This window comes from Cnephaeus nilssonii (genome assembly GCF_951640355.1).
Source record: "Cnephaeus nilssonii genome assembly, chromosome: 10".
NCBI lineage: Eukaryota > Metazoa > Chordata > Mammalia > Chiroptera > Vespertilionidae > Cnephaeus > Cnephaeus nilssonii.
The window spans coordinates 69507271-69522426 of record NC_137081.1 but is presented as its reverse complement, the minus strand read 5'-3'; the positions used below and the strand labels follow the sequence as shown (position 1 = coordinate 69522426).

The window sequence follows — 15156 nt, the reverse complement described above, 5'->3', positions numbered from 1 at the left end:
ATTATTAATTCTAATGAGTTAAATCTGAAAAGAAAAAAACATCAATTGAGCTATCAGCTGTTTAAGTGTGTATACATTTTTGGGACACCCTGTATATTAGCTTTGTCCATCTTTGAACTTTATATAAATATATGTATATAAATATACTGTATATATATATATATATATATATATACACAGTATATATATATATATACACACACAGTATATATATATAGGATGTATGGTCTAATTAGCATATTATGCTTTTATTAGTACAGATATATATACAGAATACATATATATATATTTATAATATTATAATATGTATTATTTTGTGTCTGACATTTGATTACTATTACATTTGTAATATTTATTCATGTTACATGCAGCAGTAGTTTTCTTTTTCTTTTTATTTCAGTATATTATTACAGTGTATGAAATAGATCACTATTTCCAGCCTAATCAGGATAGACATTTAGGTGGTTTTTTCCCACTTGAGAGGTATTAAAATAAATGCTACTCTGAGCATTCTTATAAATACACATCTCTGTTAAGTATGTAACTAGAAGGGGAATTCTCAGAACATTAGGTATGTGTATGCTCATTTTTAATCAACAATGCTAATTTTCCAAAGGGTTGTATCAATCTGGCATATACTGCCATCAGCATACATGAGAGTTTCTATTGCTCACCATTCTCACCAAGAGCAGATCTGATTAGTTTGTAATAGCAGCACATTGTAGTTTTTTATGTTTTTTTTTAAATTAATGTATAATTGACATAAAATATCCTACTCGTTTCAGGAGTACATCATAGTGATTTTACATTTATATACATTAAAAAGTGATCCCTATGATAAGCCCAGTTATCATCTGTCACCATACAAAGTTATTATGATACTAGAGGCCCAGCGCACAAAATTTGTGCACAGATAGGGTCCCTAGGCCTGGTCAGCAATTAGGGCTGATCTGTGGGGCGACCAGGGGGCCCCCTCTGGCACCTGTTTGGCTGGCCTGGTGCAACCTGCTCGCTGGCCCTGCCCCCCATTGCCACCGCTATTGGGGCCTGCGGGCTGGGGACAGCTCCTGCATTGAGTGTCTGACCCCTGGTAGTCAATGCACGTCATAGCCACTGGTCGTTCCGCTGGTCATTCCACTATTCGGTCAATTTTGCATATCAGGCTTTCATTATATAGGATTACTAGAGGCCCAGTGAACAAAATTCTTGCATGGGTAGGGTCCCTAGGCCTGAATGGTGATCAGGGCCAATTGGGGCCTCCCTTCCCCAACTGCTGGCTGCTGGCCGGGGCCTTTCTTCATTATGCACCTCCCTCTGGTGGTCAGCGCACATCATAGTGAGCAACTGAACTCCTGGTCTCCTGGTCAAACTCCTGAGGGGACACTTTGCATATTAGGCTTATATATATAGAAGATTGCTATATTCCTTATCCTTTATAATACACACATGACTTATTATTTTATAACTGAGTGATTGTACTTTTTAATCCCTTCAACTATTTTACTACCCCTCAACCTCTCTCCTCACTGGTAACCACTAGTGTGTTTCCTGAATCTGTGAGTCTGTTTACATTTTGTTTATTCATTTATTTTGTTTTCTAGATTTTACATTTTAGTGAAATCATACAGTATTTGTCTTTCTCTGACTTACTTTATTTAGATTCATCCATGTCACAAATGGGAATATTTCATTCTTTTTTATGCCTGAGTAATATTAGATTATATATATGTACCACATCTTGTTTACCCAATCATCAATAAATGGAAACTTGAGTTGTTTTCATATCTTGGCTATTTTCAATAATACTTCAATGAACATAATTTATGATTTGGATTCAAATTAGTGCTTTGGATTCTTTTGGTTAAATACCCACAAGAGGAATTGCTGGATCATATGGTAGTTGCATTTTGAATTTTTCAAAGAAACTCCTTGCTGTTTTCCATATTGGCTGTACCATTTACATTTCCACCAACGGTGTATGAAGAATCACATTTCTCTACTTCCTCACCAACACTTGTTTGTTTTGATTTTTTTTTATAACTGCAATTCTGACCAGTGATATCTCATTTTGGCAATTCGCTGATGATTAGTGATGTTGAGCATGTTTTCATGTGCCTATTGGCCATCTGTTATTCTTCTTTGGAAAAAAGGCTATTCAAGGCCTCTACCCATTTATTATATGTTTCTTAATCATTTAACATGTGAAAAATTGTGTTGTCATCTTTATCAGTTTTCTATCCATTTTTTGTGTGTCAGTGACCAAGTTTTTGAGTGTTGTCCCTAAAGCCATTTTTCTCATATGCCCTGTGGATTTTTTTGCACAATCTTTTTTTAGGGGGGCAGGGGAGTGGAGGGGAAGATTTCATTGATTTTTTTATAATTTCATTCCAACACCCCCTCCCCTTTGTCAACCATCAGTTTGTTCTCTATATTTCTGGGTCTATGTCTATTTTGCTTATTCATTTATTTATTTTTTAAATTCATCTTTATTGTTGAAAGTATTACAAATGTCCCATTTTTTCCCACCATTGACCCCATCCTCCCCACTCCTGGCCCCTCCCAGGCCCTCACCGCACTATTGTCTGTGTCTATGGGTTATGCGTACATGCATACAAGTTCTTTGGTTAATTCCTCCCCACCCCTTCACCCCGGAGTTCTCAGTCTGTAGCATGTTTCCATGCCTCTGAGTCTATTTTTTCAGTTTATTTTGTTCGTTAGATTCCACATATAATATTTTGTTTTTTAGATTGCACATGTAACTGAGACCCTAGGGGTTTTGTCTTTCTCTGTCTGACTTAGTTCACTTAGCGTAATACTCTCTAGATCACTGTATTGCTGCACATGACAAGTTTCATTTTTTATCCATTTACTTATTGAGGAATAGCTAGTTTGCTTTCAGATATTAGCTATTATTAGTAATGCTTCAATGAACAGAGGTGTGCATCTTTTTGAATTAGTAATTTTGTTTTCAGAAAAATATCCAGAAGTGGCGTTGCTGGATTCTATGGCATCTCTAATTTTTAATTTTTGATATATCTCTGTACTGAATTTGCAATCCCACCGACAGTGTACAATGATTCCCTTTTCTACACATTTTTCCATCATTTGTTATTTGTTGATCTATTGATAATAGTAATTCTGACAGGTGGGAGTTGATATGTCATTTTGGTTTTAACTTGCATTTCCCAGAGTGTTGTGGTGTTGAGCATTTTTTTCCTATGCTCTTAGCCATTTCTATGTCCCCTTGGGAGCAGTGTCTTTTCAGGTTCTCTGCCTATTTTTAATTGGTCTGTGTGTGTGTGGGGGGGGGGTGTGTGTGTGTGTGTTAAGTTGTATGAATTATATATACATTGGATATTAAACCTTTATTGGAGCTATCATTTGCAAATATCTTCTCCCATTTAGTAAGTTATCTTATTTTGTTGATGATTTTTTTTTTTTTTTTTTTTGGCTGTGCAAAAACTCTTTAGTTTTATGTAATCCCATCTATTTTTGCTTTGGTTGTCCTTGTCTGAGAAGACTAGCCTCCCAAAATTATTGCTAAGAGCAATGTCAAAGAGCACGCTGCCCATGTTTTCTTCTAGGATGTTATGGATTTAGATCAAGTCTTTAATCCATTTTGAATTTATTTTTGTATATGGTGTAAGATAGCGGTTTAGATTTATCATTTTGCACTTAGTATCCAATTTTCCCCATACCATTTATTGAAGACACCATCTTTTCCCCATTGTATATTCTTACCTCTTTTCTCTATCCCAATAAAAGTATCATTACTATGTGATTGATAAATCATATAGTTGCTTTAAATCCACTTTATAACAGGACAGGCAGATACAAGTAGATAAATAAAGATTAAAGGTTCTCATGCGTATGAAAAGTAGATTGCACATTGTTGGAAAGGTTGCAATCAGGCCCATATATCTCTTATTTGACCCCTGCCTTGCATTTTCCCCATGTGATGACCGTTTATGGACCAGAGTTCAAATCACTTTAGCCTTTTATGATTTTGCATACCTAAATTATCAATATTATATTTCCCTTAGCTTTCCACATAACTCATATTGCATCTTAATCAAGCCTTTGATATGTTTCCTGTCCAAATATTGTATTCTCTCCCTCTAGACCAGTGGTTCTCAACCTTTCTAATGCCGCGACCCTTTAATACAGTTCCTCATGTTGTGGTGACCCCCAACCATAAAATTATTTTTGTTGCTACTTCATAACTGTAATTTTGCTACTGTTATGAATCATAATGTAAATATCTGTGTTTTCCGATGGTCTTAGGCGACCCTTCTAGTGGTTCTCAACCAGAAAACACAGATATTTACATTACGATTCATTAACAGTAGCAAAATTACAGTTATGAACTAGCAACGAAAATAATTTTATGGTTGGGGGTCACCACAACATGAGGAACTGTATTAAAGGGTCACAGCATTAGAAAGGTTGAGAACCACTGGTCTAGACTTTAATAATTACCATATGTAAATATTTCCTGTTTCTCTACCCCAGGTCAACCACTACTAGATTCTGCTTCATAGGTTACAGCTTGCTCTAGATATTTGCTTTGTTTAGTTCTCTTTGTATATGCAAATATGGTATATTTAAAACTTATATATCAAGTGCCAACAATGGAAGATCAGAAGATTGTACTCATGTCGCTCATTTGTGGAATTTAATGAACAAACTGAACTACCAAGCAAAATAGAGATGGACTCAAAGATAGAGAGCAGGCAGACAGCTCTGGTAGTGGTGGGGAATTAGAGGGGGTGGGGGCATTGAGCAAAAAAGACAAAAAGAGATAACTCATGGACATGGATAATAGTGTGGTGATTGTGGGAGGGAGGGTGGAGAGAGGTGGAAGAGGGCATAGATGGGATAAATGGTAATGGAAAAATTATTAAATTAAATTTTTAAAAAAGGTGCTAGTTTCAAATATCTTCTTAAAAAATATAAGTTTGGCAACACTGGACCAACATTCCTATAGAATAATGAGTGGCAAGGCTGAGTTAGTGCTCTGTCCATTAGATGGGACTTAAGCAGTTCCAACAACTCCCACCTGCACCTACTGACCTAGTACCAAAGCACAGTGACAGGGGGCATATACATTTATGTTCATGTTGCAGTATTCTTACAATAAATGGTAAAATTAAGTATTTTTATAGACCAAGCTCTTATATTACTTGACTAACACCTGTAAAAACATGAATGTTCAAGTCTTAACCTTCACCAAAATGTTTGTGCTCGTCTGTGTCCAGGCTAACTCTATCTTTCTGTTGTAATTTTATAGCACGATGCGAAATGTATTACGTCCACCTTTGCACTGTCTTGTAATTATTTCTATGCCGATCTTAACTTTCAAATTTAGGAAGTTTATGTCAGTAGAGTGTTGAATGACTGATTGGGGGTGGGCCCCACAAAATTCCTGGGTTCGTGCTTGTGCTCTGCACATTGTCGATTATCTTTAAATACAGGCCTGTTTGGCCAGTGAAAGGATAAGTGAGTGTACATCAGCAAGATGAATCTCACATTGCATAAGAATCATAATTCTGTTCCATTTAAACGGAATCAGAAAAAAATGAGGAATTATGTATAAGGGTTAACTACTATAATAATCAAAATACATTTTTGTAAATTTTGACTTGTCTTTCAAATTCCATTTTTATTCTTTGACACATGTAGGACATGCATACTGCTTCATTAAGTGATGATATATTAAATGAACAAAATTAAGCTTGAAAATTTACCTTGAGCTATTTTTCCCATCTTGGTTATCTGAGATAAATCAAACTATATTATGTGTGAAATCCTTGGCAGCTGGAGAAAGGCTCAAGAAGACTCAATGTTTTATTCTTCCCCTTTAGTTTTGCACTTACTGATGACAATAAATAGTCACTGTTTTTCCAATTTAAAAAAAAAAAAGCTGACAATGTTCTTGAAAGCACATCCTTAGATAGTAAAATGTTTTCACCTACAAATTATTAGCCCTGGAGGGTCTCAAAATCTTTTTTTTTTTCCTCTCTCAAATCCCTTACTTGCTCTCTCACCATGTAATTGTTAGCTCTGTCTCCAACTTTTTAACTGACACATTACCCTTAAATTTTATTAGCAAAATACTCATATGCTCCCCACCCACCTCCAATTACTCATCTCTGGATTTGCCAGTCTCATCAATGTCTACTTTTAAAAAGCCAGGCTAAAAGGAGCAATCTAGTTTCTGCAACAGTGCTCTGTGCAAATGTGAGACAGTGAGCTAGCTCTTCACTTGGAAAGCTCAGCTCAGGCCCTGTCTACTGGTTAAAATATGTTCAGTATTTTTCTAGAGAAGGTGGCAACCACAAAAAAAAATATGATACTCTTTGTTTTATTGAGAGAGATTTTGAACATTTTAAAGTTACTATTAATTGTCCATGAAATTTTATTTTAAAAGATGCTTTCTGCATAGCTTATGCAATAAAATTACAACAAAAACAAAGGACATCAAGTAATATTATTTTAACATTTAGCATCAGTTTAAATATTAGAAGATATTTATTGACAGTTGTATGATTTTATTATTTGTTCGTTCCCTTACTTATTCAATGATTATTTGGGTTTATATTGTGTAAAAGTAGAAGATAATTAATTGGAAAATTGCTACAAGATATCTGTGCAAACAGATGAGAGGAGAGTTTGGCAAAGGAATCTTTCCATAGAAGTTATACTGTGATAAAAATCTGAGCTACTCAGGCAAATGAGGAAGGATAGAATACCCTGGAGACAGAGAAAAGTTTATGCAAATACAGGGAAGGAGGTATGGAATACCCCAGACAGGAAAGCTGGAGAGGACCAGATCTTAAATGTAGTTAGGAGCCATACCAAAGAAAGCGAGTTACATTGTAAAGTTAATGGGTGGTTCTTTGAATGGATACAGGGAATCTTACAATCACATGTGTGATTTAGCAAGCTCATGGAAGGAAGGAAGGCTGGAAGTATTTGTAGTGATTAGAAGACTAACGCAGCCCAGCTGGTGTGGCTTAGCGGTTGAGCATCGACCCAGGAAGTTGATGGTTAGATCCCAGTCAAGGCACATGCCAGGGTTGCAAGCTTGATCCCCAGGGTGGGCCCTGTAGGAGGCAGCCAATCAATGACTTCCTCTCTCATCGATGTTTCTATCCCTCTATCCCTCTCCCTTCCTCTCTCTCTAAATTCAATAAAAACATATTTAAAGAAGGCTACTGCAATAGTCTGAGGACTAATGATAAAGCAAGGTGGCTGAACACTCCTATGCTTCTAGGTGGTAGTATCAATACGAGTGTGAGCCCTGTGGGTAATTTTAATAAAATCTATTCTATCACTCCTAAATCTTACGTTAATAAAATCTGTTAAACAAATATTTGTCTGTTTAAAAATTTACATGAAATAGGCACTCAAGTGTGGAGTTTATTTTTTCACCAATTCATATTGTTTTAATTACTCTTAGAAGTAATATAATAAAAATATTAACTAGATAGCTGTAGACAGGTTTGGAGGAACGATGAGTTCTTTAATTTTTATGATGCTGCCATCTAGTGAAACTTTTGTAAAATCATTTTGTGGTACTATTCAACTTTGTATCATCTGGTCTTTTAATCAAAATGGTTATATTTTAATAATTTATGTTTTATGCCATCTATGGGGAAAGAATTGTACATTCATTAAAACTATTGTAGGAGCATGAGTGTTATTGTGTTGTTTTTTTTAATGTAGTGCCACAGATGTGACCACAGGGCTTTTAATAATGGGATAAAGTAGGTGAAGTTTCATCGTTTCCTCATTGTGCATATTCTTTATAAATAACTGATAATAAAGTGCTGAGTTTTCTGATCCTTGAGATTTCCAAGAAAATTAAGTTGTAAAATTGTATCTATGAAAAGTTGAGTTGTAAAAAATGTAAGTCTGCAAACCCAGGTTTTGATAAACTCTAAATTTTTTTTTTCAAATATATTTTATTGATTTTTTACAGAGAGGAAGGGAGAGGGAGAGAGAGTTAGAAACATCGATGAGAGAGAAACATCGATCAGCTGCCTCCTGCACAACCCCCACTGGGGATGTGCCCGCAACCAAGGTACATGCCTCTGACCAGAATCAAACCTGGGACCCTTCAGTCCCCAGGCCGACGCTCTATCCACTGAGCCAAACCGGTCAGGGCAAACTCTAAATTTTGATAGAAATTAATTGTATTTCTTTTCTATCACTCCTAAATCTTACGTTAACATGGAGCATCTGTTGTATTTTTATGATATGTGTTGCTTCTTTTTTGTGAGAAACAAAGCCCAAATATACCTCCTCCCTAAATTAGTTATATTTTACCAGTAAAATCTTTTTCTGAGATGCAAGTTTTTTCCACATTATAATGAGCAAGGCTTCTAATTAACTGATTCTTCTATATATTGAGTGTTGTTTATAATAGAAACTATGCTCTAGGGAAACGGTCAGAAAACTTTTTCTGCAACAGGTGGGATAGTAAATAGTTTAGAATTTGTCAGCCTTATAGTCTTTGTTTCAACTACTCAATTCACCAGCAAGAGCAGCCATAGACAATATTTAAACAAATGAGAGGGTTAACTTTATTTATTAAGAACAGGTCATGGCCTAACTGGTTTGGCTCAGTGGATAGAGCGTCGACCTTCGGACTGAAGGATCCCAGGTTCAATTCCGGTCAAGGGCATATACCTTGGTTGCAGGCACATCCCCAGTAGGGGGTGTGCAGGAGGCAGCTGATTGATGTTTCTCCCTCGTCAATGTTTCTAACTCTTTATCCCTCTCCTTTCCTCTCTGTAAAAAATCAATAAAATACATTTTTTTAAAAAAACACACAAAAAAACAGGTCATAGTTTGCATCCTCTCCTCTAGAGAAAGTACCCATAATAGCAGTTTGGGTTTATTTATTCTTAAGAGGTCTTAGAACAATCTAAAATTGGCCCCTCTGCAATAATTTCCTTTAAAAACCTCAATTGATAGATGTTTCTTCAAAGTGGGAGAAAATTTAGGGTTTTGAGAATGTAGTATTACATGTGCATATAGTAAACAATAGAAGAACTGAGAGGTAAAACATTTCTGCAAAGTGAACTATCACCCTCCCCCCATTTTATGATCAGTTGTTGTTTTTGTTTTTAAATTAATGTTCAAGTTCAAAGCTGTCTTAATGTGGAATAAATCACTGTATTCTCTAAGTAAAACTTATGCTGATATGCAGAAAGCTAAGTGGTTTAGATGGTTGGCCATTAAATTAGAAAGTTACTACTTAGGTACTAGTTTGGAAGATATAAATTCACTAATCCAGGTTGTCCTTTTGGAAGTATTTGTTTCTAAAACACTGAATTCTACTAGGCAGACATACAAAACACTTGAAGCCATACAAGTAAATAAGTCAGAATAGACTCAGGTAATAAGGAGCTGTTAAAGATTCGAGTCATTGTAAAGGAAGAACACAGCATAGAGTAAAAAACATTATTTTATGGGCTGTGTGTAGGGGAACAAAATACCCTCTACCATCAAGGTTCTTCTAGCTGGATTAATAATCAAATAGACATGAGACAGATTAGCAAATTTAATACATGCATATGTACGGGACCCCCGCTTACATGAGAGATACATGCAGAGTTGGCTTAGAGATAGAAAGGGAACATGGGTATATAAGACATCCTGGTCTAGGGATGAGGTAATGCACCTGGGAAGTGTCAAAGGATCATTGCAAGATGACACGAAGAACAGATGTTTAGTAAATAGAAGTTTGCCCTGCCCTTCAGATAAGCCAAAGGAAGTTATCTCTGATAATCTCTCATTATGGCCAAAGTCCCTAATTCAAGTTGTTTTTTAGGTAGTTAAAGGGAGGGGCAGAGTTTCTCTTGAGCCTGCCTCTAAAGTTGCCTCAAAGTCATCTGCACACCTCTGAGGCAGATCTTGGGATGACTGGCTCTCAGCCCCCACAGTCACCGTTGTGTCAGCTGATTGGGGCAGGACTTGGCTTTAGGAATCCTGCTAGTCTCAGCTGAGCTCAGGCAGATATCTCTAGCTAAATAAAGGAGAGTGGGGAGACCAGCAGAACCAAGCTGAGCTCATTAAGATCGATTCTGATCAACATGTTTTCATCTTCCACCTGGGCCAGCAGATTGGCCAAGCTAGTCCTTCTCACAGAGATAGCAGAGGGCAAGAGAGAGCAAGCCTAACCACTCAAGTGCTTTAAGGATTCTACTTGTATTACACGTGCTAACATTCCACTGGTCAAAACAACTCACCTGGCAGATCCAAGTTGCAGAGAACTGAACCCCGCCCGCAGTGGAAGGAACTGAAAAATCACATGGCAAAGGACAAGAAAGCACAAAGAATTGGAACTGTTAAGGCAATTTACCACAACATGTAAACACTTGAACTGATTAAATTACATGTGGGCATGATGTAGGATTAAGTGATAAACTAAAAACGTCCATTGATGTCTTCAGTTTAGTAGGATACACTACAGCAATAGTTCTCCAAAAGGTTTTTTTATGCTATGTTTACATCTCTTTATATTTATTGTATTTGTAATTAAAACAATTTTAAAATATATTTATTTATTTTTAAATTTACTTTAGAATAGCAATAACAAACCCATTACATATTAACATAAATTATATTTGGTTAAGAAAAAAAACCCTAGTTTCTGAAATAAGCAAAAAAAATGTTTTACATTTGGCAAATTCCTTTACTATTTGGTTTAATAGAAGACAGCTTTTTTTGTGTGTGTAATTTACTTCTGCATTCAATTTTTGTTTTTTCTTTGTAAAGAATAAGAAGAAAATTGTTCCTCGTGCAGACATATAGTCAGAAAAAGCAGAAGTTGTATAATTCTGAATATTTTTTGATACTGCACTCGAATTTGACAAGTGAGAACTTCTTGGGAGTTGTAGTGCAGAACACGAAACAAAATTACTGAACTGTCTGTACTTTGTTATTGTGAAATCCATTGGTTGATTTTGCATTTTGAATGGACCATTTATCCATGATATGTAACATCAAGATTGGTCATTTGGTTCACTGAGCTATGAATATTTTCACTGAGCTATGGATATTTGCCAATTACTTACATATTACAGTATATATTATTTTAAAATTATATATCACTATTAAGCTCAGGAGAAATAACTTTAAATACTGGGAAGGGGTTATATTCATAAAAGTGAATATAAGTTTTTTAAAATTTTAATTTCTCTTAGAAACTACTTTTAAAAAAGTAGAAACAAATACTGTGAGTTGTTTTCCTTGAATTGACAGACTCATACAATTTCTACTATTGTCCGTCAGTTTCTCTTCCATGGGTGGGGAGTGAGGTTCTTCATCAAGTAAAAGTGTCTTGTTCAGATTGCAACTCAAATAATCACATGCGTGCATTACTTTGAGACAACCATCTACTTCAGAATGTGGTCAAATATTTTGCATACTTCCCACATTAAACCTTCAAATATGAAAATTTAGGTTTTGAGATTTAATACAAATTCATCATTTTTACAGATTTATCAAGGATATTTTAAAGTAGAATGGCCTCTCCCCCCCACCCTGTAACTGGATGGCTTTGATATGCAGTGACAACCCCTACAGTTTGGGGCCCCTGCCTTGATTTATGCTAAGGTGCCAGCAGTTTTGCCCATCACTGCTTTTGCATTATCATTGCAAATATCAGCACAGTGGAGAAGGCAAAGAATGTCTTGCTATTATGAAAATTGTTCTGACCTAAAAGTGTTTTGGGAATGCCCAGGATTTTGTGATTCACTCTTAGTGAGCCACTGCACCAAAGGATGAACCAAATTTCTGTTATATTAGCTTGTCAAAGATTTCCTTTTTTTTTTTTTTTTCTTTTCACCTGAGAACAATCTCTCATTGGTCCTTTTGATTTAAAAAAAAATTCTGTATTGTTTAAAGTATTACATATGTCTCCTTTTTCCCAGCTGTTCCCACCCACCAGCACATGCCCTCACTCCCCTACTGTTTGTGTCCATGGGTTATGCTTATATGCATGCATACAAGTCCTTTGGTTGATCTCTTTATCAAAGATTTTCTTAAAGATATGTGTACTAACTATTTCTAATCATTAAGCAAATTTAAAACTTGTTATTATGTTCTCCTCCAGGGTTGTTTTGTTGGCTTTGATCTAGCACATGCAGTTGGAAATGTTGAACTCCACTTACATGACTGGGGAGTTGACTTTGCCTGCTGGTGCTCCTATAAGGTACAAACTAGTTAATATATTTACATCCTTTTATTCCCCACTAACATTAACCTAATAAAAACACTGGAAAATTGACCAATTTTAGCTATTTGAATTACTTTTCTCCATTTTATTAGTATATTTTCTGATTTTAGTTAATTATAGAATCATCCAATCTTACAGTATGATAATTAAATTCTGGTGTTTTCATCTACTATAGAGTACTTATTCCTTCAATTCCCTGGCTGCTATAAAAAGTCAGGAGATTATGGGAAAAATAACAACACTTCTTCACACTTAAAAATTAATTCAAATTAATTGAGTTTTTAGTGTTGTTGTTTTTTTTTAATATGTTGTGAAATTTCTACTTGTGTAAGATAATTCTTATGGAATAAAGTTGCATTTGATATTTGAAGACAATTTAATTGACAGGGAGCATAGAAATGAAACCAATTTTAATCTAGGTGTTTTTAAAATATACTTTTATTATTACTTAAATATTTTGTGACAAAATAACTGAAACTAATGAGCTTTGAAATTAGATTGACTTCAGTGGAACTGTTATCTATTAGTTGGGGCAAAAAAGTAATAGCTATTTATTCTCATTTAACACTTCCATGTCTTATTTGTTTTTCTTTGAACAAGGTGACCCAAAATTCATTTTATTATGAACGTTCAAATAATCACACATATTGAACTGGTCAAAAGTTGGTTTCTTAACAACAACAACAACAACAAAAATTACATTGTTTATCTTTGTCATATATTCAGATAAACCCATATAATTTAATTTATTTTCAATCCAGTATTTAAATTCAGGAGCTGGAGGTCTCGCTGGTGCCTTTGTCCATGAGAAGCATGCCCATACAATTAAACCTGCGTGAGTACCACCTTTAGCTTCTTCTTTGGTGATAAATACATTAATTTGCATTGATAATATGTTAAATTTACATAAATTCTTTAAGATGCTATCCATTAAGAATCTGGATTGATTATAATCATTTGACTACTGTATTAACCATGATGTGCTTTATCAGAAATAAATGCTTCCCAAAGAGCTCAATTGGTTGAACAAGAATTGTAATCACAAAAAGGGAGCTTCGGTGCTAACGGTGAGTCACTGTAATCATGTAGAGCAGATGGTTTAATGCAAAGAGACTGCTTAATCTTTTTTCCAAAAATTAGACTTCAGAAAAGTTCTGATTTCTCACATCGAAGAATAAATCAAAGGCAACAAGAGATGTGCAAAATAGAGCCTTAAATGTGGTGTTTTATTACTAAAATCATATCTACCTCTAAAGCTAGAAACATAATATGATGATCTTGTAAGGAATGTCTTCTGTCCTAAAAGATTTTATCACCCATGAATAATGAAGAAGCTGAGCACTAGACAACAGACTGCCGACATAAAAATCAGCGCTTTTTAAAAAAATTTATATAAACTTACTTCATTTTTTAGAGCAAGTGTAAATGCAAATGTAATACACCAACACATAGACACATTTTTATTTGACTAAGGAACTCACAGTGTTTCTTTTACTTTTATCTGGTATAGAGATGAATAAATAATATTTTTGGAGGCAAAAAAAACCCCACACCTTTCACAGTTGTATCAGAGTATATGTGATAAGGAGACTGGCTCTAGTAACATAAGTAATACAATAATATTTGACTAGTTTTCTATATCTTCCCAGCCACTGGCCGAGTGGTATAATCTTTTCAAGAATTGAAGTTGAATTAGTAATAAAGGTTGGAGCACCTCATATTTCTGAGGTTCTATGTATATGAATCCTAGGAATTTAAGATAATTTTCTATAGTTCATTTAATCATGTATAAATTTCTTCAAGATTTTAAAGTTTTAAAATTAAATACAGTTTCTCTAGACAGGTATTTTTCAGGCAGACTTCTTCTTCTAATGATTGTCAGTACATTAGATTTCTCCCCATGTCCCAAATTCTCTGAAAAGAATATAAACCATATATTATAAGAATATCATCCTATATAATAAAAGGCTAATATGCAAATTGACCAAACGGTAGAACAACCAGTCGCTATGATGCGCACTGACCACCAGGGATCAGACGTTCAATGTAGGAGCTGCCCTCTGGTGGTCAGTGCGCTCCCACAGGGGGAGTGCAGAGCACAGCAGCAGTAGTGGGAACTTTTCCCGCCTCCGCGGCAGTGCTAAAGAATATCTGACTGATGGCAGGAAGTGGGCCTAAGCCATCAGTCAGACATCCCCCAAGGGCTCCCGGACTGCAAGAGGGGGCAGGCCAGGCTGAGGGACACCCCCATCCGAGTGCACGATTTTCATGCTCAGGGCTTCTAGTGCATATTATTAAAAGCCTCTTTTCAATTTTAGCAGACCTCATGGATAACATTTATCTAGCATACTTCTTTTCTGGTATCTATAATCATAAAGGTATAATATGCTAATTAGACTGGACATCCTCCCGGACATCCTTCTGTCCTTTCGGACAAACCTGGGCTGTGAGGGAAGCCCGGGTCCTGGGTGCCAGAGAGAAGCCAGTGCTGGGAGCCAGGGGAAGAAAGGCCTACTCTTGCATGAATTTCGTGCATCAGGCCTCTAGTATAATATATTGCTGGCTTTTGTGTGAAGATCCATCACTTTGAACACTTTCTACTCTCCACTTATTTTAATTGTAATAGAGGATCTGACATATTATATAATCCCAAAGAGCAAGCAGGTGGGAGTGGCAGGGTGTGTGTGTGATAATTAGTCTACACAATTCTATAGAATGCAAGTGTTAACAGTTAAGCTCTGGGGTTACAACATCAGTCTATTACACTTGAGATTTCTTCACCATTATTTGCCCTCTATGGATGAGGAGCAGAAGAGGGTGAAGGGGTTGTAGTATGCTCACATGTGGCTCAAGTTGTAGAATCCCAACATTCTCTAGATGCTGTAATGGCTAAGTCCATGTTCCCA

General features: G+C 35.7%; 1 protein-coding gene across 1 annotated transcript in view; it reads left to right on the top strand.

The window, feature by feature from the left end:
• The window catches only part of KYNU (kynureninase), a 113130-nt gene that overhangs the window by 55850 nt on the left and 42124 nt on the right, over window positions 1-15156 (top strand). The window contains exons 9-10 of the mRNA XM_079781812.1: window positions 12128-12226; window positions 13012-13085. Coding sequence (XP_079637938.1) covers window positions 12128-12226; window positions 13012-13085 — 173 coding nt within the window. The remainder of the gene's footprint in view (window positions 1-12127; window positions 12227-13011; window positions 13086-15156) is intronic.